This window comes from Taeniopygia guttata, chromosome 3 (assembly GCF_048771995.1).
Source record: "Taeniopygia guttata chromosome 3, bTaeGut7.mat, whole genome shotgun sequence".
In the NCBI taxonomy this organism is placed as follows: domain Eukaryota; kingdom Metazoa; phylum Chordata; class Aves; order Passeriformes; family Estrildidae; genus Taeniopygia; species Taeniopygia guttata.
This window is the reverse complement of record NC_133027.1, coordinates 68,250,271-68,274,257: the sequence shown is the minus strand read 5'-3', so window position 1 is coordinate 68,274,257 and position 23,987 is coordinate 68,250,271. Positions and strand designations below refer to the sequence as shown.

The 23,987-nt window shown below is 36.9% G+C and overlaps 1 protein-coding gene across 3 annotated transcripts in view; it reads left to right on the top strand.

Annotated features, from left to right (window-relative positions):
• WDR64 (WD repeat domain 64) overlaps window positions 1–23,987 on the top strand; it is a 65,399-nt gene that overhangs the window by 23,455 nt on the left and 17,957 nt on the right. For all 3 annotated transcript variants that reach the window (XM_030268209.4, XM_030268210.4, XM_030268207.4), the window contains 5 exons: window positions 4,742–4,881; window positions 18,019–18,145; window positions 20,170–20,318; window positions 21,324–21,447; window positions 22,790–22,959. In XM_030268209.4, coding sequence (XP_030124069.4) covers window positions 4,742–4,881; window positions 18,019–18,145; window positions 20,170–20,318; window positions 21,324–21,447; window positions 22,790–22,959 — 710 coding nt within the window. The remainder of the gene's footprint in view (window positions 1–4,741; window positions 4,882–18,018; window positions 18,146–20,169; window positions 20,319–21,323; window positions 21,448–22,789; window positions 22,960–23,987) is intronic.

Here is a 23,987-nt window from a genome sequence, read left to right as displayed (position 1 = left end):
CATAAAGTGATTGAACTCACAATCTTGGTGTTTATAGCAGCAGGATCTAACCAACTGACCTAAGCTCTAACTGCACCATTGTGCAGAGATTTAAAAAGTATATTTTCTATAACCTAGAAAAATTACAATTAGCAAGGAATGCCACTGATGTCTATTAGAGCAAAAATTAGAGCAGTGATATTCAGGAAGAGTCTTCTGAATAGTGGCAGTTGCAGAAAAATATTCTCCATTTTAAATGGAGCTTGGATTTTTGAAAAGGTTAGATTGCATATTTGTTTGTGATGGTTGGAGAACAGACTTAGAATGCAGGAGCTCCTATCCCATCTAAACAAATCCCTAATCAGGATATTTTAGAAGCAGATGAGTTTTGAGATTGAGTTGGAATTCTGTCTTGCTTGTTCACCCACCATCCTTCATCTTGGGGCATCCTCCTGCCTCTCACCCTCATTCCCAAAGCTTAGCCCTGCCGCTCTCCTTGAATATGAAAGGAAATTATTCCTGAGCTGTATTACTAAGAATCCCAGAGCACAGTGGAAATGCCTGTCCAAAGACAGGGTGGGGTCATCTCTTTCAGTTTCACTGTGAAGTTAGATCAGTCAGGGCCTACTGTGAACATACACCCAAAATTTAGAATAATGCTAGAGGTCTTGAGAGACCCCTCTACTAAAGCCTTAAAAAACTGAGCTTTAGAATTCTGTGCTCTGTTAATAGAATACACTGCACACAATGGCACAGCATACCATCAGGCTGGAGCACACCATGTTTGCCTCTTAAAAGTCATCTCACTTTTGACTAATTGAGGAACATGCATTGATGCTCCAATAATGACATATTTAAACTAGTTAAAATGAACATAAGGTAGTCCTGTTAATTAGGGAGCCCGCAATTTTACCTCTTATATAAACTAAAAATGAGAGACCATAACAGGTAAATAATTCAGGAATCGTAATATACAGATTTCTTGGTGAAACGTTCAAACATTTGTAAAGCTATGTTTATTTGTCTCATTTGGCAATTAACATAAAAGAAAAATCCAGCCTTTGATTGCAGGCTAGCTTCTAAAGTATTCAGCAGGGGTAAATCTGCTAAACATTTTAGTAAGCCCCAGCTTAATGTTTTTTAGGCAGGAGTTTATAGCACAAATGGAATGTTACATACTGTGATGTATTATCATTGTGACTATTTAAAAAGTAATATTTTGACACAGTCTTCCATAATTTACTTGTATTTGATTATGCTCATGAGTTTGTCAGTACTGTGACACAACCTAATTTTGTCTTGTAGATATTTTAAATTTATAAAAATTAATAAGAGAAAAACAAACCTGATACTGAGTTTGCTTTTCATGCTTAAGGCTAGATTTCAAACAGTAAAATGATAAAAGCCTGATAGTGGCCTAAAATATGGAGCCCAAAGAAGTTTAAAATAACTTCTCTGTCTAGCATTTTGCATTAATGATAAAATACCACTGAATGGTAAATCTGCATGGTTTTCTTCTTATTCTGTATTAATTTCAATTCCAGCTGTGTCTTAATCATCACTTCAGGGAATGACTGCAGTTAAAATCAAATTAGGAATGCATATAAAAGCAGGAGATAATCAGTTTTAGATGATACATCAACTTCTAACCCTATTAGTTCTTCAAATCTGGCTGTTGTTTTCCTGGGAGCAATGAAACAGAAGAAAAATTATTAGTGATTTCTAAATCTAACAGTAACAGATTAAGACTGATAAAAGAGCTACTCTGTGCTTGTTCAGTTTCCTTTGTGAATTCCTGGAATAAGTGAAGCACATTTTCAGAAATTCCCAGGAATCCCAGTGATAGAAATCACCAGAACTCCTCTAGCATTAACTGACAGAAGCCTAGCAAACTCTCTTCTATGGCGCCATCTAAATTTAAGAAGAGCATTCAAAGACAGACAAGGAAGCACAAAGAAAAAAATAAAACAGAGACATTTGTCAGTATGACAAACTAGTTCCCCAGATGTCTGGCTGTTCTGAAGAGGTTTTGCAAACACTATCAGGCAAGATTATTTAAAAGACATATTTGAAGGAAAGGCAAGTTCTTTTAAAGGGTAAGGAGTTTTCTGTGTGGGAGTAGCAGCCTAGAAAGAAACCAGCAGGTATAGTTTTCATTTACAGTCTTTTGAGGATGCCAGGCTAAGTCTAGTATTTCTCCATTCAAATATGGCATTGTTCTCAAGTGGATTTCAACACCACTGAAATGCAGACATCTCATCAGGCTTATAATACCACACAAATTGCAAAACTGTGTTAGCAAGAGAGACAGTTGACAAAGCATCACATGTTCAAAGATGGTATTTGAGTCCATAACATCTAGCTAGAATAGAGCTGTGGTTGTAGAATCTGACTTCTAAAAAAACTCTGAACATCTGGTTTTATAATTATTTATCATGAAAAGGACCATACACAACTGAATCTGTTTTGATTCAAATCACAGATTTCACAAAATCTTTAAAAATTGCTGTTGAATAGATCATCTTCTTCAAGCTTTTCTTGAATATGCTTGGTACCCAGACTTTCTATCCAGGATTCTGAATCCTGGAGGCATATTTGGAGCATGGAGAGAACAAATGTTCCAGGAAATGTTCCAGTGTAGCAGTGAATGTTACGGCCAATCTGACATTAGTCCAGAAAGAGAGAAGAGAGCACATCTACTATAATAAAATCTACCATTATTTCCACATCAGTAAAAGGAACTAAAATGAATCCACTACTTCATATATAAAGCAAACAGTATTTCTTAGTGTAGGGAAAGGTTTTCTTCCCAAATGTCACTTGATCTTCTTGTTAATATCTGAAGTAAATTACACGTATTAGTGAGTCTGTTCTTAAAAAAAACTCTGCCAGAATTAAAGGGCACTATCCTTCCCTTCAATCACTGCTGTCACTTCAGGAATATAAAGAACAGAGCAGTTAGGAAGACCAAGAAAGTTTCTGTTCCTCAAAAGTGCAGCAAGCAGGTAGTCAAGTTGATCAGATATTGTCAACACGTTCTTCCCAGTTCTCCATCATCTTAAGACATGACAGTTTCTGAGGCTGGTAAGGGTTTATTGTAGAAGCAATGTCTGTTCCCTCTGATATTAAAACCAATCTCACCAGTTTCACTGGAGGCTTCTGTCAACTGTATTTCATGTTCTCCTTCATGGGAGGTCTGCAAGCTGAGTTTTACTCCCATGAACTTGTTTCACCCTAAACCCTGACCTGGTCACAAGGGTTCTGCTAACTTGCAGGACATGTCTAGGTCGGCCTAACACAAACTCTGAGGAAGTGAGCAGAGCCATCGACCACATTCTGGAGTTTCCCCATCCAAAAGGGCTTCATAAGCCATCTGTGCAATGATAACCTGTTTAGGCTACTTCCTGCCATGCTTATAGCATATACAGATCGTCTAGGGTAGTTTTGCCTAAAAAAGAATCTCTTGAAGTTTCAAGCCAGTCGGCTACCAAAGCCTTCCTTTCCTGTGCAGAAGTTCTCCCTCCACTATGCTGTACAGTTGTTTGCATAGTTGAATTCTCAGCCACACTTGTGAAATGAGCTTGATTTCACACTTGTGAACTCAAAATGGCTTTCTGTTGTAGCTATTTTAAGAGTAGATCATTCCTTCAGTGAGCTTCTCTCATTTAGAGAGAAGCCACATAAACAGTGGAATCAATTTAACTGAGAGAACAATATTGCTTAATGGAGGAAAAGGAAGATGGGATGCTCCTAAACAAATCACATCTTGATGCATTAAGAAGGAAAGGAATAGATTTCTGTAGAGAGAAATGGAGGGACTGACTAATGACAGTAGGTTGAACAAGCTTAAGGAAGATTATTAACATAATTGAGCTGAGTGCTTAACATAATTGAGCTGGTTCTCTTGAGACATATACTTCCAAGTCTATGGGGTATTTTTGCTTTTTGCTCTTCAATTTAATCTGAGTAAAAAGTAGAACTCAAGCAGAAGTTTAGACAAAATGTGGCTGTTTCATTTATTGTGTGTCAAAATAAACTGTTCAGCTAGATGCATACAATTCATTCAATTGCAATATTTGCCAGGAATTGAAAGTTAAAATATATTTTTAACATCCTTGGGTTTTGAAATATTTATGGAAACTATTAGCAAAATAGTACCAAATAGTCACCTAAAACACAATCAAAGATTGTAGGCAAATTCAAAGTTTGAACATAGAAATAAGTATTAAATACCTAATTCTCATTTACGTTACTACAAACAAAATCATCAGCGGTTATATTTTCTGTCTGCCCTCAACTTTAATGCCCACTTATTTCTGCATATTCACCTTCTTCCATAAAGGAAGTTGTCTTTTTTTGTCCTGGCTATCTGGGCACAAATTTATTTTTTTTTAATTTTTCTAAATTACATCATTGATGGAAACAAAATATGAGCCCCAGTTGTATTTCTGTTAAAGTACACTGCTTCTCTGGGACTAGTCCATGTAGTCTCATTCAGTGTCCCTGCCATTCCTTCAGCAAAATAAAAAGGCTTTGAAAAGCTAATCAGTTGTGCATTTTCAATATGTGTTTGTGGTTAAGCAATGAAACCTAAGCTGCAATCCAGCCCTTAGAATGAAAAATTCACATCCTTATGTGGGAGTAGTCTACCCAAATGAAAGGACAAACTTAAGAACACTAAGCTCTCAATTACAAAGCTTAATTGTAATACAAGTGACTACTCAATCTTTCTGACTATATATAATTTTTTTTTTCCTTTTAGGTAATGACAGAATCCTTCGGTTGTGGAATCCTGTTGTTAATTTTAGTCCTATGGGGAAGCTATTAGGACACAAACATAGTATTGTGGAAATTGTGACAAATGAAAAAGATCAACATGTTATCAGCCTTTCCTGTGCAAAGGTAAAACACTTTTCTGACCCTCAAAGAAAAAGGGCTGGAAGAAGGATCCAGAAAAGTCCAGGCCTGTCAGGTTAACCTCAGTGGCCCACAAAGTTATGGAATAGAGGATCTGGAGTGCAATCACACAGCACAAACAGGACAACCAAAGGATCAGGCCCAGGCAACACAGGTTTAGGAGAGGCAGATCCTGCCTGACTAACCTGGTCTCCATTTATGAGCAGGTGACCCACCTGGTGGGTGAGGGTAAGGCTGTGGATGTTGTCTGCCTGGACTTAAGCAAAGCTTTTGGTACTGTCTCCCATGGTATTCTCCTGGAAAAGCTGTCAGCCCACAGCTTGCACAGGTGCATCTTTGCTGTGTTAAGAACTGGTTGGATGACCAGGCCCAGAGAGCGGTGGTGAACGGTGCCACATCCGGTTGGTGACCAGTCTCTAGAGGTGACCCCAGGGATTAGTGTTGGGTCTAGACCTGTTCAATATCTCTATTGATGATCAGGATGATGGGACCAAGTGCACCTTTAGTAAATTCACAGACAGCACCAAGTTAGGAGAGTGTTGATCTGCTGGAGGGGAGAAGGGCTCTGCAGAGGCATCTGGAGAGACTGGATTGATGGGCCAAAGCCAACAGCATGACATTCAATAAGGCCAAGTGTCAGTTCCTGCACTTCAGCCACTACAACCCCAGGCAGCATTACATGCTTGGGGAAGAGTGGCTGAAGGCTGCCCAGCAGAAAAGGACCTGGGGTTACTGGTCAACAGCATCTGAACTTGAGCTGGGAATGTGCTCATGTAGCCAGGAAGGCCAATGACATCCTGGTCTGGATCAGCAATAAAGTGGCCAGCAAGACCAGGGCAGTGATTGTCCCCATGTACTCAGCATTAGTGAGGCCACCCCTCAAATCCTTTGTTCAGCATTGGGCCCCTCACTTTGGGAAGGGCACTGAGGTGCTGGAGCACGTCCAGAGAAGGGCAATGAGGCTGGTAAAGGGTCTGGAGGGCAAGTCCTACGAGGAGCATCTGAGAGAGATGGGGGTGTTTAGCCTGGAAAAAAAAAGCAGGCTGAGGGGAGACCTTATCACTCTCTACAACTGCCTGAAAGGAGGCTGTAGCCAGGTGGGGGTCAGTCAGCCTCTTCTCCCAGCAACTAGAAATAGGACAAGAGGAAATGGCCTTACACTGTGCCAGAGGAAGTTTAGGTTTAACATCAGGAAGAATTTATCCACAGAAAGGGCTGGTAAACATTTGAATGGGTTGCCCCAGGAGGTGGTGGAATCACCATCGCCAGAAGTGCTAAGAAACAGCTGGACATGGCATTTAGTGCCATGATCTGGTAGACAAGGCAATGCTTGGTCAGAGGTTGGACTTGGTGATCTTGGAGGTTTTTCCAATCTAAATGATTCTGTGAAATCAATGTTATACATTCAAGTAGGAATCTATTTTTGATTAAGTACTTCAGATAGTAATTGGTTATCACTTTATTTATTTTAATAAAAAGGGTTTAGCTTAAAATTTCCAAAATATTTTATATTGAGAAACAAGACAAGAATGGAACTATTTGACATATTATCTTCACGAGTATGACAAAAGAATGCTTACAATAGTAGATATTAATATTCTGATAATTCTGTGTTGCTTTAGCAACTGACAGATTTAAAACAGAACCTGTACTCAAATGCTTCATTCAGAAGTGATCACCTGCAAAAATTTCCTACATTTTTTTACACTTGTCTCTTCCTACCAGCCTGCTAAATCCATAGGTGGAGTTTTTCTGGTCTCTATATATCATGTTCAAGTATTGATCTCTTTCTAACCAGTGTCTTGTACAAGGCTTACTGTTCCAAAGCATTGACCATAAACAGGAAGGCTAATAAAATCTGTAATAACACTTATTCCACCAAATATTACAAGATTCTGATGGAAATAGATGTGTATATGAGAAGTGATTGGTAGAATCACGGTGTTGGTTATTTATATGATTTGTCAGAATGAGACTTCTCAGGAGAGAATAAAAACTTCTACAAATATGTGCCAAAAAAAGAGAGAAGCCCCTGAAGGAGTAGTTGTGAATGGCTATAGAACTCTTTCAAGGTGGTCCAATGCAATATTTTCAATATTTAACACTATTCCATATTCTTATTAGCATCTACAATAATGGAGTGGGGAGGATAGATACTAAATTAACCATTTACACCAGACTGGTTAAAGCTGCAGGCCTTGAGCAGAAGTAGGACAGTTCAGAACGGTCATTAAAATTGAAGGTATGCTTATAAAAATAGCTCCTATAAATCAATGAGGACCTAATGTAATTAGTCTGCTGAAATATCCTTCTATCTCAAATGTTTCCAGATTTTTATTGGGTTATGTAGGAAATATTGCTGAATTATTTGTCCTGCCCATGCCACTCCTCTGCTATAATTGCTTACCATTGCTCATTGTGGTGGCAGAAAATACCACATTTTCACTTCTTTAATCTTATTCTTAAAAAACCCTGCACATTTCTAAAAGTAATACTAGTTGAAAATAAATTATAAAAATTTCCCAACTTCACATAATCCTGAATCCATAACCTTTCCCCCTTCCTTACTTCTATGAATCTATACCTGTCTGTTCTGTAGGTAACTTTGTAGCTTTGCTACAGGTGTACATTACTGTGAATTCGAGGATTTTAGCAGATAGCCTGATAAGGTTTGATGTGAATTTCAAACCCTACCTGTTTGTAGGATTTGAAATTCACTTCTAGGTCAAACCATAACATAGCCTCAAAGCTACATGTAGGAAAAATGGAGTAAGACATGATTTAAGGGAAATGAATGAACGTGAAGGTATTTATGAAAAAGCAACTGAGAATGAAGCTTCTGGGACATTAAATGTAGATGATCTTTTGAGAGCCCTTCTGGGCTTTTCTATGATTCAATATTTATGAGAAAGCAAAATCTAATTTAAAAGTCTCTATGTATGTGGACACGTGCTCTTAACTAAATATAGCTGAGTAGTGCCAATGCCATCAGTAAGACCACTTTTAGGTGCAAATGAATATATGAAAGTTTGTTTTAATTAAAAGCCATGTGTGTTTAAATACTGCAATGAGTTATAAGGCTGAAATTACAGTTCTAAAAAAAAAAAAAAAAAAAGACATTAATTCCTAGACTTTCAAGTGTCAGATAAATCTTGTGGTCATAGTGAAAACTATATCAAAAAATAAGGAATCCTACACAGAGGAGTCTAAACTTAGACTTTCAAATAAAGTGCTTCTCACCCTGTACCTCAAATATGCAATTTATAGAAGATATATGGTATACCAAATAGCAGAAGGCCAGCTATAACAGGATTGATTCTAACCTGCTCAAAGCACATTTGTGTTTGACAGTCAAGAACCAAGAATTATACAAAGGTGTGCAACTTCTCAGGGATCTTATTACAACACTTTAGCATTTAATTTGTATCCACCTAAAAAACAAAGATCAACTTGCTTTTCAATCTGCCTAGCATAAACAAATCAAAATAGTTTTCTCTTTTGTTTCTGTCTTTCAGTGACTATGATATAGAAAGCAAAGGAGAAGCACAATAAAGACAGCCTATATATTTTTACTGAAAATAAGTTAGGGACATATCAGTGATCTCATAGAAGCATTGTAGCCTAGTGAAACAAAATCTCTGTGTATAGATTTTACAATAAATGTTTGACAGAATAGCAGAACAAGAGGAAAAGCTTAGGAAAATTAAATTAACACTTTTTCAAAACCTTCCCAAAATTAAATTTAACCTAAACTGTATCAGCTATCCATATTAAAATAAAAACTTTTTTATTGTGCCATTTTTAACTAAAGTTAAAAGAACAAGTTGAAAAGTAGGGAGTAATTTTTTTAAATTAAAATTTGCAATTTTTATCTTTGTTACATAATTGTAACATTTGAAGATTCAGATGAATTTTAAACTTTATGACTATTTTTCTTGAACTATATTGAAAAGTTCCTTGTCATTGTAAAGATACTTTTTTGCAATGTAAAATGTGCTCACAATAATGTCTCTGCAGCCTGTATGCAACTGATTTATACTACAGAGTTCAAAAGTAAGGGATCACATTGGCTTTTGGTCTCAGATTGGTGCTGTAGCAACGCATTGCGGTCTAAAGAAGGATTGGCTGAATTAAGGGGTCAAAATCTGCAGTGAATGGTTTAAAGATACCACAAATCTTACACATCTATTGCAAGAGTAGCCGGGGATTTATTTGGTGTTATTAGCCTTAGCTCCATACTATAGAACACAAATATATAGTGTGGTTTATACAAAAATGTAAAAATTAACAAATCTGAAAACATGGTTTCACAGCACTAGTGAAAAAAAAATATAGATCATATATTTGTATTGTAGTGGAAGAGCTAGTTTAGAAGAAAGATTCTTAACTCTAACAGTCTGAATATACCAGAGCATGAAAAGGAGAGTAGATCCCAGAAGGGAAGGGAGGCATCACTGTGTTAACTTTGTGAGGTAGATTGCAAAAATAGAGATCACTCAGCAGACCTTGCCTCTGTGGAAGCCCAGCTCAGCAATAACAGAAATGTCTCTGTATTATCAACCTGTGTTCAGCACAAATCCAAAACACAGCCCCATACCAGCCACTGGGAAGAAAATTAACTCTACCCCAGTCAAAACTAGTACAATTCATGAGATCAGTTCTGCTTTTGTCAGGAGAAGAAACATCTGAGCAGTGCTGTCTTCTTGGAGCAGACTTCTTGATTTGCTCTGTGGCATTTTGGGCAATATGAAATATGGCTTTCTGGAAAGCGTTAAAGAAACCTTGGTCATACTTAATCTAACTAAAAACAAGTGGTCCTGAACCAGTAATAACAAAAAATTACCACAACAATTAAGAAACTATTTTGGAATTTGAATTCAAACAATTGTTCTATTTAAGAAAATTAAGATTTCTTTAACTGTTCCAGCACATGAGCATTTTGTTTGCTCCAACATTATAAGGATTTCTTGATAGACCTAATTATTAGTAAAAAGTTGGCAGGCAGCTATTAAAAATTTTGTATTTCTTCTATCAAAAAAATTAAACTTAGTTTTTTGGGTTTATAGCATAAGAATACTTACAAATTAGGCAGAGACATTGAACTGTATATAATTTCTGTATGACTATTAGTCACATGAATTAATATTTCCATATTCTAATATTGAGGTAGAGGGGAGGGCCCAGGCAGGAATTTTCATCTTTCTGTGTTGCTGAACTTGCTCTGGAGTATAATATTCATGGAAATAAGTTTGTTCCTGATCTTCCAGTTTGTGAATACCTTGGCGATAACAATTTGCATAGGTACACTTACAGCTGTAGACCACAGACATGTGTTTTTCTTCGGCAGTTCAGTTACATGAATTTACAAGAAGACCTGAAATATTGACGTGATCTGTGTGTTCTTAATCATAGGAACATTCTCTGAATCTCATGTTGAGATTTCCCACAAACACAATTTTATGTTAAATTATATACCACATGAGCTACATTCACCACAATTACACTTAGAGTGTGTCTGTCTTGACTTACATTTTGGTTGAAAATACTTCCAAAAAGTAATTACTGTTAAATTTGTCTGAAGATATTAACTCATCCCCCGTGTCATTGTACCAAAATATGGACTCAGGTTTTCATATAATACATGGACTCTTTGCTAAAGTGTCAACATGTTATGGGCATAGATTAGATTATTGGCATAAAAGCAAAAGCATATGTATGACTGTAAAAGCCACTCAACAATTTTCAGGAACCATTTTTTCCAAGATGACTGCCAAAGCCTATCTCTAGATTTATGATTGTAATACCATTGATATTTATCATTTGGTAGCTAAAAAAAAAAAAAAAAAAAAAAAAAAAAAAGAGTGATTATTTTCTACTGTTAGAACTGTTTTACACCTTTTCTCTGCAAAGTAAAATAATATGGCTTATTCAAGCACTGAAGCAATATTTTTTTATTGACAAAAATTGCTGGTAGAATACTTTAAGTCCTTTGAAAAAAGCCAGCTTTGGACTTGGAATTACAGCTAAGCAGCATCCTCAGATGCTTCAAGATAGACTCAAAAGACAGTGAATTATTACATCAGTTTGATGTTTCAAGCAGGCAAGACAAGATTGTCCTATGTAAAGATACTTGATCTGCCACTAATGCATTTTTCTACAAATACCAGTACTTCTAAGTTAATAGAAATTGCTATAGTTGCTTGGGGTTTTTTTCCTGTTGGGCCCAATAAACAGAAGAATTACTTTTACAGAGAGTGTGCTAATATGAGAACAGTCTGTGGGGTAAATAAATAATGGAAAAGTGACTTGATACTTCAGCACAGATAGAAGCATACTGCATAGGAAATATCTGCAGTGTTTATGTTTTCTTCTCCTTCATGTGACTCAGTCCTTCATTGCCTCTGTCTCTCTATAGTTTGCCCATTCTTATTTTCATCCTGCATCAAGAAGCATTTATTATTTAATTTTTTTTTTTTTCATATTACAGAATTGACTGAATGCATTCAGGAAGAATCAAGGGGAAAAAATCCACTTGTAGGCACAGAGGCTATTAAGCCTGGAGATGTGGCAGAAAGCCAGCCATTATCTGAAAGATGACCTTACACTCTGTGGAAACAAGGAGGTTAAGGCTAATGGCAGAAACCGGACCTGACTAGCTATTCCAGACTGACAGGAGCTATTCCAAGAGGAATAGCTCTTATACTGAAAGGCTGTGAAGCAGTGACAGCCACTCTCAGTGCAGAGTGGCGATTCACAACTTGAACAGTGGAGGCTACAACTTTGTGTCTTGCCTAATTGAGTTGTCAATGGAAACCAGAAAGGCAAAATGTACTTCACCAGGTGTCTCACTGATTTTACTAGAACATATCAGTGGTAGGTTTGGTTGAATTAGACCACCTGAGTGAGTCAGAACAACATTTGAGCCTACAGGCTTCTATTCATAAAAATAAAGTTTTGTTTGATGATCAGTAGGGCTAATATAAGGACTACATCCCCAGTCTTTAAACTACTGTACAGTATCATTTGTAAACACAAACCCCTTTTTTTAAACAAGTGAAGTCACTGTTCTTTTGTTTTTTTCTTTTTTAAAAGTAATTTCATATTTGGTACCTAAAGAGCAATGCACAAATTTACACATGTCAGGAGAGTAGTGCAATAAGCAGTAATTTCTCATATCTTCATTCTGGGGCATGGAGGAGTTTCATTCCATTCATAATGTCTTCAAAATATAATGCAGCCAACATGATGCAACCACATAAACATTTCCTTGCTAAAATTTGCCTATCCTAAAGTAACTCTGTTGTACATGTGTTAGCTTTACTCTTACACAACCTAAGGGTAGATTTTTAGCATTTCAGACAAGATAAAGGGAGGTAAGATATGTTATTAGTTTTTTAATTTTCTGACTTTTGCAAATTTACTCAACCTTTGATGTTATCAGTCTCCTGTCCTCTCTCTTCTGATCTGCTTAATATCAGCTGGGCAATATCCCTGTGGGAAGCCATAAGTGTCTTTGTCAGTCTGGAACTGAGCGGGTGATTGTATCAGTGCCTGTTAGTGTGAGTGTTGGTCTAACCAGTTTTGAAAGCACATGATATTGTTGTAAGGATATATTTATAGTACAGTCATTTGTCTTTCTGAAAAATGAGAGCAACTTGGCTGGAAACACACTGCTTAATTTATGTCAAACCATTGCTAATCATAGCCGTTACTGGAATGTACTGTATAACAATATTCCATTTTATGTAGATAATTTGAAAAAGAGGCATTTGGGAAATCTGTTCCAGTCATCCTTTACAAAAATTATGTGGCCATATCTATATCAGGCACATTTTTTTATTTACACCTTTGAAACCAAAGTTCTCTTACTGCTGTGCCTTTATTTGCTTTGGTTTGTTGTTTCTCCCAGATATTAGGAATTTTATTCTTCTCTTATATTGTATAATCCTTCAATAGCATTGAATAGTCTTCAGACTTTTCATGTAAGATACTCAATCTTCTGTAATTTCCTGTCCCATTTTCTAATATTCAAATCACTCTGCACCTTAGATAGTCTAAAAAAAAATAAAAAAAAATAAAAAAAAAAAAAAAAAAACACTACAAAAGCCTACAGAAGTCTCAAGGGATATCTCATCCATGTAGATAAATATTGGAAGGGAGACTGTAAAAACTGTAAAGAAGATGATACCTGGATCTTTTCAGTGGCTCCCAGTGACCAGAACAAGTACAATGAGAACTGAAACAGGAGATTCTGTGTGAACATCAGGAAACATTTCTTTACTGTGAGGGAGACCAAGCACAGACACAGGGCACACAGAGCAGTTGTGGAATCTCTGTCCTTGGAGATATTTCAAATCCATCTGGGCATGGCCCTGCTCTATGTGGCCTAACTTGAAACATGGTATAAGACAAGGTGATCTCCAAAGTGATCTTCCAACCACAACTGTTGTTATTCCATGAAAAGGTAAAATTACTTCAAAAACTTTGTCTAAACTGAGAGAATCATTCTAAGATTGGTTGAAGATTGACAAGGGGAGCCTGACTGGTTTTTAACTCTTCTGATTCAGGTATCCATGGGCAGCCACCTCTATTCTATTCCTCTAGTTTCCTGTTTCTGATCCCCACACCATCAACATGTCCACTGAAGCTGTTCTCCAGAAGTGCTGAGTGTTATTCTCTTTTTGCAGCAGGAATCAGTTATGTCTATTGTCATCACATCCTGCACACAGTACAGAGACGAGAGCATTTACAGAGCATTTGCACCCTCTCAATAGCAGCACCCAGTAAATATCCTTCAGGTTCATTACTATGTAATTAGACTCACTACTGCATACAACAATTTGATTTCTTTCCAGCATCCCTTCAGGTTTGGGAAAAGTAGGTAATTTTATATACTACCACATGGTATTATCTGAGGAAGTGATTTGAAATGCTCATGATTTTGAACTTTGTCAAGTTGCTGTGTCGATAAGGCAGTAGCTATATTACTGGCTGCTGCACCACATTGCATTAATGTGATTAGAACAAAATCCTCCTTGCCTTAACCTCACAAGTAATCCCATTGACATCCATTTGTTCCTAAGTCTTCTTACTGTGACTGGGAGTTGTAGCACTTTGCAGGATCACCTTCAGGGATCACAAGACACATATAGGCGCTCTCTGCCTTAAGTAATGCAGTAAGCAGAACTGCAGTTTGACATTCATGCCTGGTGATTTTTGTCTTTGAGATGTCAGACATTCTATATGAATTTGTGAATTTTTTCATTTAGACCATGGAGCCTTAAATGACCCTCTCAAGCAAGTGAACAGGGTAGCAAAGGGAAGCAGATAAACTAAATATTTCCAAAAAAAAATCCACCTCAATTGTTCCTTACTCTTCCTGTCTATGGCTACAGTGGCTAGAACAACTTCTTTCTGCCCCACGGGTGGTTGGATTTTGGATTTTCCTGCATAAGTCCTTTTAAAAACTTGCAGTATCAACATTCTGTAAAACTGAGGAAGGTTGACTTCTTCAAAAAAAAACATTCTTTAAGTTTCAAAAAGTATTGGCAGAATGTGAGAGTTTGGAAGAACTAAAAGAAAGTTACTGTTTTCTCTAGAGAGTTACTGAGATATTTCCCATAGAACAGTGTTTTAAAGTCACTTATTCTTAACTAGCCGAAATTGGAAGGGATTATGTTTTGGTGGGGGAAGGGGGAAGGGCAAAACCTGAACTTCTTTAGTCCTTATCTATCTCAGTTAATTACAGACAGAAAGGAGAACAGGATTTGTTTCTTCCAAAGTCAAAGCATGTTTCCACAGTAGTGTTTTCATAGAAACTTGGCAAGAGATAAGTGTTCCCAAACCTGTACTTTATTGTACTGAGAGCAAGTAAAAAAATTTTTTACCAATTTTTCTGGGCTTATTTCCCATCTTTTTTCTATTTCTCTCTGTTCTTCTCATTTTAGTTGTTAAGAATAATCTTTTGCCTTCTGTCTGTCTTTGAGTGTCTTGAGAAAAATAGAAGAGAGATGTGTTGTTAGTTTTATGTGCTCATAAAACAAAGGCTTCAGAGCTAATGGAAAAGATTGTTCAGACTTTTTTCTATGTTCTCAGTTTTAGGGCTTGAAGGAAGTTTGTGCCCAAGAGGAAAATGTCTATGAATGCAAATATAGACATTTAAATTTTTCAGGGGATATCAGAAGGCTCAGAGTGAGTTTCAGTGGCAAGAAGTGCCACTGAATTCCAGGAGGATTTGTATCCCAATTTTTTATCAGTGTCTGTGGAAATTGCATCTGTAACTATGTGATTTTGCCACTGGGTTGAAAAATTAATGACACAAGAAGAGCCCCCCAGAACAGAGGGAACTGCTCCATATTGCAGTCCTGGAGAGGATAACAAAGTAGTTTTCTGGGGTTATTGCAGCCAAGATAGAGGAAAGAGATGCAGTGTGCATTCCTTGAATGCCCCTGTGCCCCAGATACCAGCTATGTGGAGAAGGTTGGTCACAATGTCGGAACACAGGCAAGTATCCTGCTCTGCTAACTCTTAAAAACGTCTGTCTGTGTGTCAAAGCCAATTCTGCCAACAACTAAACCAAAGTTTCTCAATAATGTAACCTACTATTGTAGAAATAATGTTGCTAGAAGTACAGTTCAGCTTTCCCTATAAGGTTGAAACAGTGAGTTGTTTCCAATAGCACTTGAAGCACCTTCTTTCCACATTCCTTCTCCTCCCTAATATGTTTTGTTTTCTTGTATATAATCTGTATTTTGCATTTCAGAAGACACAGTCCAAAAGCACTTTGCCGTAAAGAATATGCTCTCAGAGGTTTTCAGGGATTCCTGGTATTTCTCAGGCTGCTGTGGGAAAATTTTCAATAACTAAGTAGGACAGTAAAGTTAGTATTAAAACAACACTCCTAAGGCAACTCCCCCTAGCGACTTCCTAATTTCTAAATAAGTATGCCTTTTGTTGCCTCTCTTCATGCATGGATTCATGCACAGTCTGTGTGCTGATGCAGATGAGCAGCACTGACATTGTGTCTTGCGGCCACGCTGGTGATGCTGTGTGTGAGAGTTACTCATGTGGAACAGTGGTTTATGTAATCTCCCCATCCCTGCCCACAGGCTGGGAAAAAAGGCAGCCATAAGGCAGGGAAGAGATTTGTGAATGCTGCGATATATCTAGGTTTTTGCTGTCACTTTAAGTGACTGCATTTTCTGAATATGCTGGTGGCCTTAGCAGCTGAAAAAGCAGCAAGAAATAGCACAGGAAGTTCTTAGTTATATTCTCTTGTGTTATAAAAACATCTTCTCTTTTTATTGCCTTGATATTATGTCAAACCTATGTCTCACTTTTTGACCAGTTGAACTTGAATGGTCTATTAGACTATTAGAATTTTCTTCATTTTTGTTTTGTGTAATTTCACTAACACTGTAACATATCAGGGTGATGTTTATGGGAAGGTTTATCTTTGTTCAGTGACTTACTATTTTCACCTGACTGTAGTATCTCCACAGATACCTACTTTTACTTAATTTTCAGCTCTTACCCCTGTTTTACATGCTCTAATTGTGAGTGTACCAGAATTGAGCTTGGAGATCCACTTATGTTATTGCCCTAAGTTTCTCAATTCTCATCATCGATCCTTCCTTCAAATTTTGCTGGTCTACTGTTCAGCTGGATGAAGGTCTTCATGATTTTTTCCTATTCAAATGGATTTCCTGTTTCAAGACTTCTCAATGACTTTTGCTCAATGGTTTGCTCTTCGTAGGCTTTAGAAATTGCATGTCTGAGTAAACTCTGAAGTGTAATCAGAAGTCAATCAGAGGAATGTAATGGACATGGTTCTTTTGAATCAGTACTGTCTCAGGGAAAATTTATTCTCAGTGGAAAGTTCTTTAGAGTCCTTTCTTTTTGAGCTTTCCTGAAAACAAACAAAATATTAAGGAGAAACTTTCTTTTACTTAACATTCTGAAACACTCGTGCATGAATTTCTCCCTAGTGCCAAAGGTGATTTGTTTAAACACTCATTGATGTATCTGTTCCTTTTCTTCCTTTCCTTTTCAGAATTCTCGTGGATCCCCTGTAACATCCTTTAAAATCAGGTTGTGAGTTTTGTCAAGCCCACAACCCTCAGAGTATTGATGAGAGTGTTGATGTTGTACCGACATATGTCTTTGCGTTAAAATCCCAATTAAAAGTGAAGCCATAATAATATCACAATTAAATGAATAAAAATAACTTGCACAAATGCCTACATACGACTCACCAGTTATGGCAGCTGAGTAAGAATTGCAGGCAGATGTGATGACAGAATAATTTTTGAGAGCACAGTAAAGTTATCTTGCAGAGAAATACACCACACTAAAGGCCATGGGATCTGAGAAATTAAATCATGATTTCTTGAAGTATTAAAGATAGTTTGCATGGGATAGCAGTAAGTTTAACACAGCTTTTGATCAGGATGAAAAATGCTGCTAACAATTATTCTAGAGGTCGAAGCAGATGCTGTGTTTTCCATTGAACCTGAAAGTAAGAACAAATACATCTAAATACAACTAATGCTGTTTACAGGATGGTACCCTGACTGTGGTCAATGCCATTTCCTTATGGAGAGCACAAGAACTTTATATGCATAACAATAATACTTCTACAGTGTGTTCTGATCCTGATTTGGTCCAACATCTGCTGTTAGTCAAAGACTTCAGGAATTTCTTTATCCAGTGCCCCCAGAAATTTATCTTTTTACTGTTGCACATCATTCCATACTCCAGTTCAAATACAAGCTTTTAAACAAGTGGCATTTATCTGTATGCTACAGAAAAATATGGCACACAATTGAGACATCTAAGGACATCTTGTCATTAAGGTGTAGAACCAGTTTTTATGAGAACTGGTTCTGCTGTGGACTTCTAGTCAAGACTAGATCAAGACTACAAAATTCAGCCTTTCTGTGCATTTTTTTCTTAGTAAAATGGGGATAAAGATACCTTTGATATTTTTCTTGCTTATTTTGGGACATACCATTTTTATCCATGTGATTTTCATTAGAGGCTATAGTATTGTCATAGAAAAAAAGTAGTTGAAAATCCAGTCAGGATACAGCACTAGATTTTCTTGTCTCTCTCCCCCTCTAGGTTTTTAGAGTGTGGGATATACAGACTCTTTCACCGCTGCAGGTCTTCTATGAAGATCATGGGACTCCGGAAGAGATGAATTCCTTTCCCATGGTATTTGACAATGATCATGGCCTGCTTTTCACAGGTATGTTATTGCAGTTTGTGTGTGAGAGCATGCCCTTTCTCCTAGAATCCAATTTTCTTTATGATAAAATACAGCTGAAGTTGAGTACAGGAGTAAGGTATATGAGAACATACAGAATACTGGGAGATCAGGGTATTGTCCATTAATACTAATACTGTCTTAAAGTTGGTTATATATGGTGATAATTTCAATATTGAAAATGGGATGAAAATATGCAGCATTTGAATTAACAGCAGGAACCAAAGGAAATGAGAAAGGCTTCTCTGAAGGCAAGTTGAGCCTCCCATAGCAAAATTAAACTACACAGATTGTTACACAGACTTGTCATTTCTTGAAAACTATTATGTTATTGATCTCCCCCTAACTATTCCTCTAGGACCCACCTCGTGGTTGGAGATGAAAACAGCAGCATACGATCTCTGTGCAGCCCTCACAAGTATATTCAAACTCCTTATTTAATTCAGTAGTAAAGACAGCCCTACATCCTGAGGTGTCAACAGACACAGCACCCTAATGATTAGGAATAAAATATTGTGGGAACTCAACCTGGAGTTTCTGGGCTCTGTTTCCTGACTTTGTAGTAGGGAGCCTGGCTCCTCTGAGGGACCATAGCTTTGCATTTGTCACAAAGGATGTTAGCCTTTTGTATCTAAGGCAGAGACTCTTGAAATTGGCAGGACTTATCTGTCCCAGAGATGTAGTCACAAAAAAGACAGCTTTGAACATGTTCTGAGGCTACAGAGGCCTGACATGTACCAGGCAAATAAAGTAATTGTCTTTGGAGACAGCTTTTTCTGTCCTTGGATTAGGAACAAGGCACAAAGCTTGCAAAACTTGTCAGATCTGAAAAGATGAACGCAAAATGTTTTGTTTTCAGTGACCTGATGGTTTCTACTGATTTTTTTAATCACTGAAGGATACAGAAACTGTCTTCATTTCAAAGTTATGCTGGTGAGATTTTCAAGGCTTAGCAATGTTGGGAAATTGTACAGGTCACTCCTTGACAAAATGAGGTAATTTACCCTTATAAACAATGGTTCTATAAGTGCCTAAATATTTGTAAAAGTCTGGTCCTAGATTCTGTTAATGATTCCATTAAAAGCCTAGGAGGATGTTTCCTTGCCCCTGAAGAGGGCAAGAGGGCGAGGCTGTATATGAGTGAATTCATCCTCATTGCTATGTACCTGGCTTCACAGACGAGATTTTCACTCAGTAATTCACTAACATTCATAAATCACAACTCACCTTCATGCTTCATTTGAATTTTGCCATAGCTTTCCTTCTGTGCCGGTTTCCAAGTTGCTGGCCTCTGCACCTGGATCTATGCCAAGGATTAGGCAATTTCCTCCCTTATTCTGGGCTCACTGCTGCTCCTCTGCTGGTAGATCAGCAGGAATACCGGGGCTGGGATACTGGAGCTGCAATGAGAAACTGCATATGCACTCTGGCTTGAGAGCACTGTACAGATCTTTTTGTCCTTTCTTTTGTCTTATTGGCCCCGTCTGCCTTTGTCTTTGCAGCCCCTCAACTGAGAGCACTGGAAGGTGTTTGGAAAACACCATTCAGAGCTGCAGTGCTGTATAGAGAAGGTACTGGAAAGACATCATTGCTTGAAGATAGAATTGCTTTATCTCTAAGAAAGCAGAAATCAGAATTTATTTGAGTGGTAGATCTCCCAGTTAGAGTTTTATGTATTTGGGTTCATGCCATTTCATGCCAGCCATCTCTGTGACTAGGGGGATTTATGGTTTCTACTGATTTGCAGTCAGGATGTCAATTTCATTAAAGGTGGGCAGAGGAGTAAGACAGGTAAATATTTGGCCTTTGTTTCACTGGTACTTTTTGGGGATGGTGTGAGGATGTTTTCTGTGTCAGAGGGCATGTATTCTCAAAAACCAGACGATATTCCATATCCTCTTCAGTAGAGTCATATGAACCCAGTGGTTTACATGAAATCTTTTCATTTCCAGGAAAAGTAATTATGCACGAAATGTATGTATTCTCACTTCTCTCACCTTGTGCAGGTTCAGATGTCATTGATATTTACCCCCTAGCTAATGTGATACAAGATTCAAAAGAGTTGCCTCAGACACATGAGAAGAGCCTCAATGTTCTGCTTTACAATAGGGCTTTTCACCAGATTCTCAGCATTTGCACTGAGTCAATACTGAAGGTAAGTTGTCACCCTTTATACTGAAAAGTAGAAGTCTCAACTTTTGTATTCAGAATAAGTTATCAGGAAATTTGATAAGTTACTAATATTTTTTATTCAAAGTGTTGTTTTTGTGGCTATTTTTGGGGTCCAAAGAAGTGGTAGCCATGAACCCCATTTGGGTACAGAAGATCCAACTTTTCTTTTTAACATAAATACAATAAACTACAGTAATCTAAAATAATCTACAATACAGTTTCTATAATAATCAGAAGAAGTACTGAGAACATGTAGTTTTCACTAGTTGTTGGTACATTGGATGGCAAAATTTGTAGGAAGAGATACCATCTTTTATTGGGTCAGCTGGTGATGCATGGCATTCCTATGGAGAAAGGCTTCTGTAGTGGTTTGTTCAGTTTATACTTTCTCTAAAATGTTATTTGTCACTGTAAACCCTGCCTTCCTTAGACCACAATGGCTGCAACACTATTATAATCACAAGATAATTGGAGCACTGGTGCTACAGAAAATCAGATTCCAGTGCATATGAAATTGGTGGCTACTTGATAAATCCTGTTGCATCTGAGTTATCCCACTACAATGACCAAATTTTGTATTGGTGTTTCATTAAAAGGTGTTGCTTAAATTTCTAAAAGGATTCAATAATGACCAGAGATAGTTGTTTCGATATTTTTGGACTAAATGTTTATGAAAAGCCTCATTTGTATATTCTGCACAGAAACTACAACTCAAACAATTCTTTCTAGTGTAAATATTAAACACTTAATATTTAATGTCAGTCTCCCTAGCTTAACAAGGGTCTTTATCATAGCATACACAAAAAATAGTCTCCCCTTGCCTGGGTGGCTTCCCCAGAAAAAGGGACATTTTCAGAGAAAATACACTGGTGTTTCAATAAAAAATTTTGCTATTGGCCATGATTTTATTACAGTAGAACACACTGTGTAACCAGTTTTAGAGGATGTATTACAAAAAAATAATCTCATTCTAATGTTATTTCTTTAGGTCTGGGACCTAGAAACAGGATCTCAAATATATCAACTAGAAGATGCACATGGGCTGAATATTGAGGTGACCTGTGCAGCCATTGAAAGAAATGGGGTTTATCTTGCTACTGGAGCATGTGATGGTAAAGTAATTAAATCATTACTAACTTTTTTTTTTACCTTTACTACTTTTTGTTAACATTTTAATGGCATATTACATTAGCAGACAGAACTCTTTGCCTTGACTGTCTCGGTGACAGAATTAATTTTGATTGCACAGCTGTCAGTCTGCAGAAAAGCAGGGATGGGTCTTGGTTGGGTTCTTTTTATAGGTGGTTCACAGAAACATTATTTTGAGCTGCTTAGGCTCTGGTTCATTTTTAGCCTATTACTCTTTGAAAGACTGTCTTCAATGCTCTTGGTCTGAAAAGTTGTTTCCTTGTAATACTTAGGACCTAGATGTATAACTAAATAGTTGCCGATGAAGAATGGCAGTTTTAAAATTTTCTAGTCTTTAAGCTCAATTTCATAGTGTTGGAAGTCATTGAACACTAGAAGGTATAGATAGATAGAGAGATATAGATTACAGATATAGATATAGATGATATATATATAGATAAACATATACATATACACGTTTCCTGTATTTTTCATGTCTCTTATTAATGGTGCATGAATTTTAGGTAATATGACAAGACCTCTCCAATACACAAGTACACATCTAATTGTGCAGGAAGCTTTAATAATTTTATAACCTGTTAACATGAAAGAATAATTCTTCTTATCTTAAAATGTTCAAGAATACACACCTGAATTTCTAAAATATGTGACATTTATGAAAGCTACTTCAAATAAAAAGGAAATTATGGCCTTTGTCACACAACACACTGGCTAATATTTCTTGTTTCTACCTGGGAGCAGAGACTGCACCCTTTATGGTTCTTAAGACCACAACAGAAGGTGAATGTTGTCAAGTATTACAAAAGAAAAGTCACACATAATTAATTGCTTTACTTAAGAAAATTACATGGCCTCTTCTCCCCAGTATCTCTCTGGGATAAATCCAGCAATCAGGTCCCTCAGCTCATTGCTGTTGCTCAGAGCCCAGAGTCTTCTGCCGGATAGCCCACACTCTGATTGCTCTCTGATAATATTATTCAGAAACTGTAGAAGTAAGATAAGCAGAGATCTTTTATCCTGGGCTGTACAAGAAAAAAAAAAAAGTACATTTAAAAAAATATGGGAAAGTTGAGAGGGTAGTGATGTCTTCTATTAAGTTTTTTTGGCCCTACAGCTGCTTTGCTAAGAAACATACAGTTACAATTTTTGAAAGACCAGTGACCTAGCTCTTGACCTCAAATTGACCTCTTTCTCTTGACCTCTTTCTCTTTTCCCTGTTTGGTCCTATTTAAGATTCTGGATTTGCAACACAGGTTATTACATAAAGTTCATTCCCTTTTCTACATTTTTGTCATCCCTGTGTAGGAACAGTGAAAATCTGGGAGTTTGAAAGCGGTCAAGAAATTAAGGCCTTGCCTTTAGCGCAACACAGCAATGATGAGCATCGTATGCTGAAGATAGTATATCTGAAGGCTAATGAGGGTCAACATGCAGTTATTGTTTTGGAGCAGAGAGGGAAGATAAAAATCATTCAGGTTTTTCAAATATGCTTCCTTTTCCCCCACTAATTTCATTTGGTAGCCCCTCATTTCTGAGGTAAAATAGGACTTTTTTATTAATTAGTAGATAAACTTTTAGAAACTGCCAAGGAACCATCTAATTTTTCAATGCAATCAGCTTAGCTTTTACCCTTCTGTCTAGTGTTAAAATGTTTATTAGTCCATTACTGGTTTTCAGCATTCTCATAATTTTTTCCTCAAGTTTGCTTTTTCATTTGTGATTGCAGTTTCAGTAGTTACAGATCCTTTGAGGTAGCAACTTTAAAATATTGGTGTTGTTACTACAAGTAGTGTTTAGTCTATTTAAAGAGCTTCTTAAGATGATATTTTGATGAAATTTTTTTTTTTGTTTAAAATAATAGATTAAGACAGTGGATTCTTAGGAACTGATACCGAGAAACAAGGCAGTAATAAACTAGATTGCCTTGCTTGGCTTGATTTTGAGTATATACTCTGTGTTCCCTTCAGCTAAAACTAACAGGATGCATTCACAGCTTAAAATAATTATAGCTTAACTTCTCAAATAAACCATGTTTCTTTGGAATTAATTTCCTCAAATTGGAATGTTTAACTTGGAACAAAATTCTTCAGAAACTTTAAAGCTACTGTGTGCACAGTAGAAAATGTGAGTTTAGACAGATCATATATTTGAGAACAAAAAGAAATATACAGGCTCTCATCTCAGTAAATAATACATTCTTTTAAGCCTGCTAATGAAAAGCTGCTTTATACAGGATTTTCTTCTGTTATTCAGACATTTTTGAAATAGTGCATCACACTACTTGCTCCTCAGTGTTATTACTGAAATTGTTCAACCATCCATTAAGTGTAAATTATGTAAATGTATCCCTTGATAAACAGATTGGTGAGGAGTTGAATCTCCTCCAAGTCTTTATGAAACTATTAATACTGTTTCACATACTTGCAGAACTACATTTTTCCACAAACATTTCTGTGATAATGAAAAATGGAGGTTGTTTTATTATTAGCAAAGTAACTCCCAG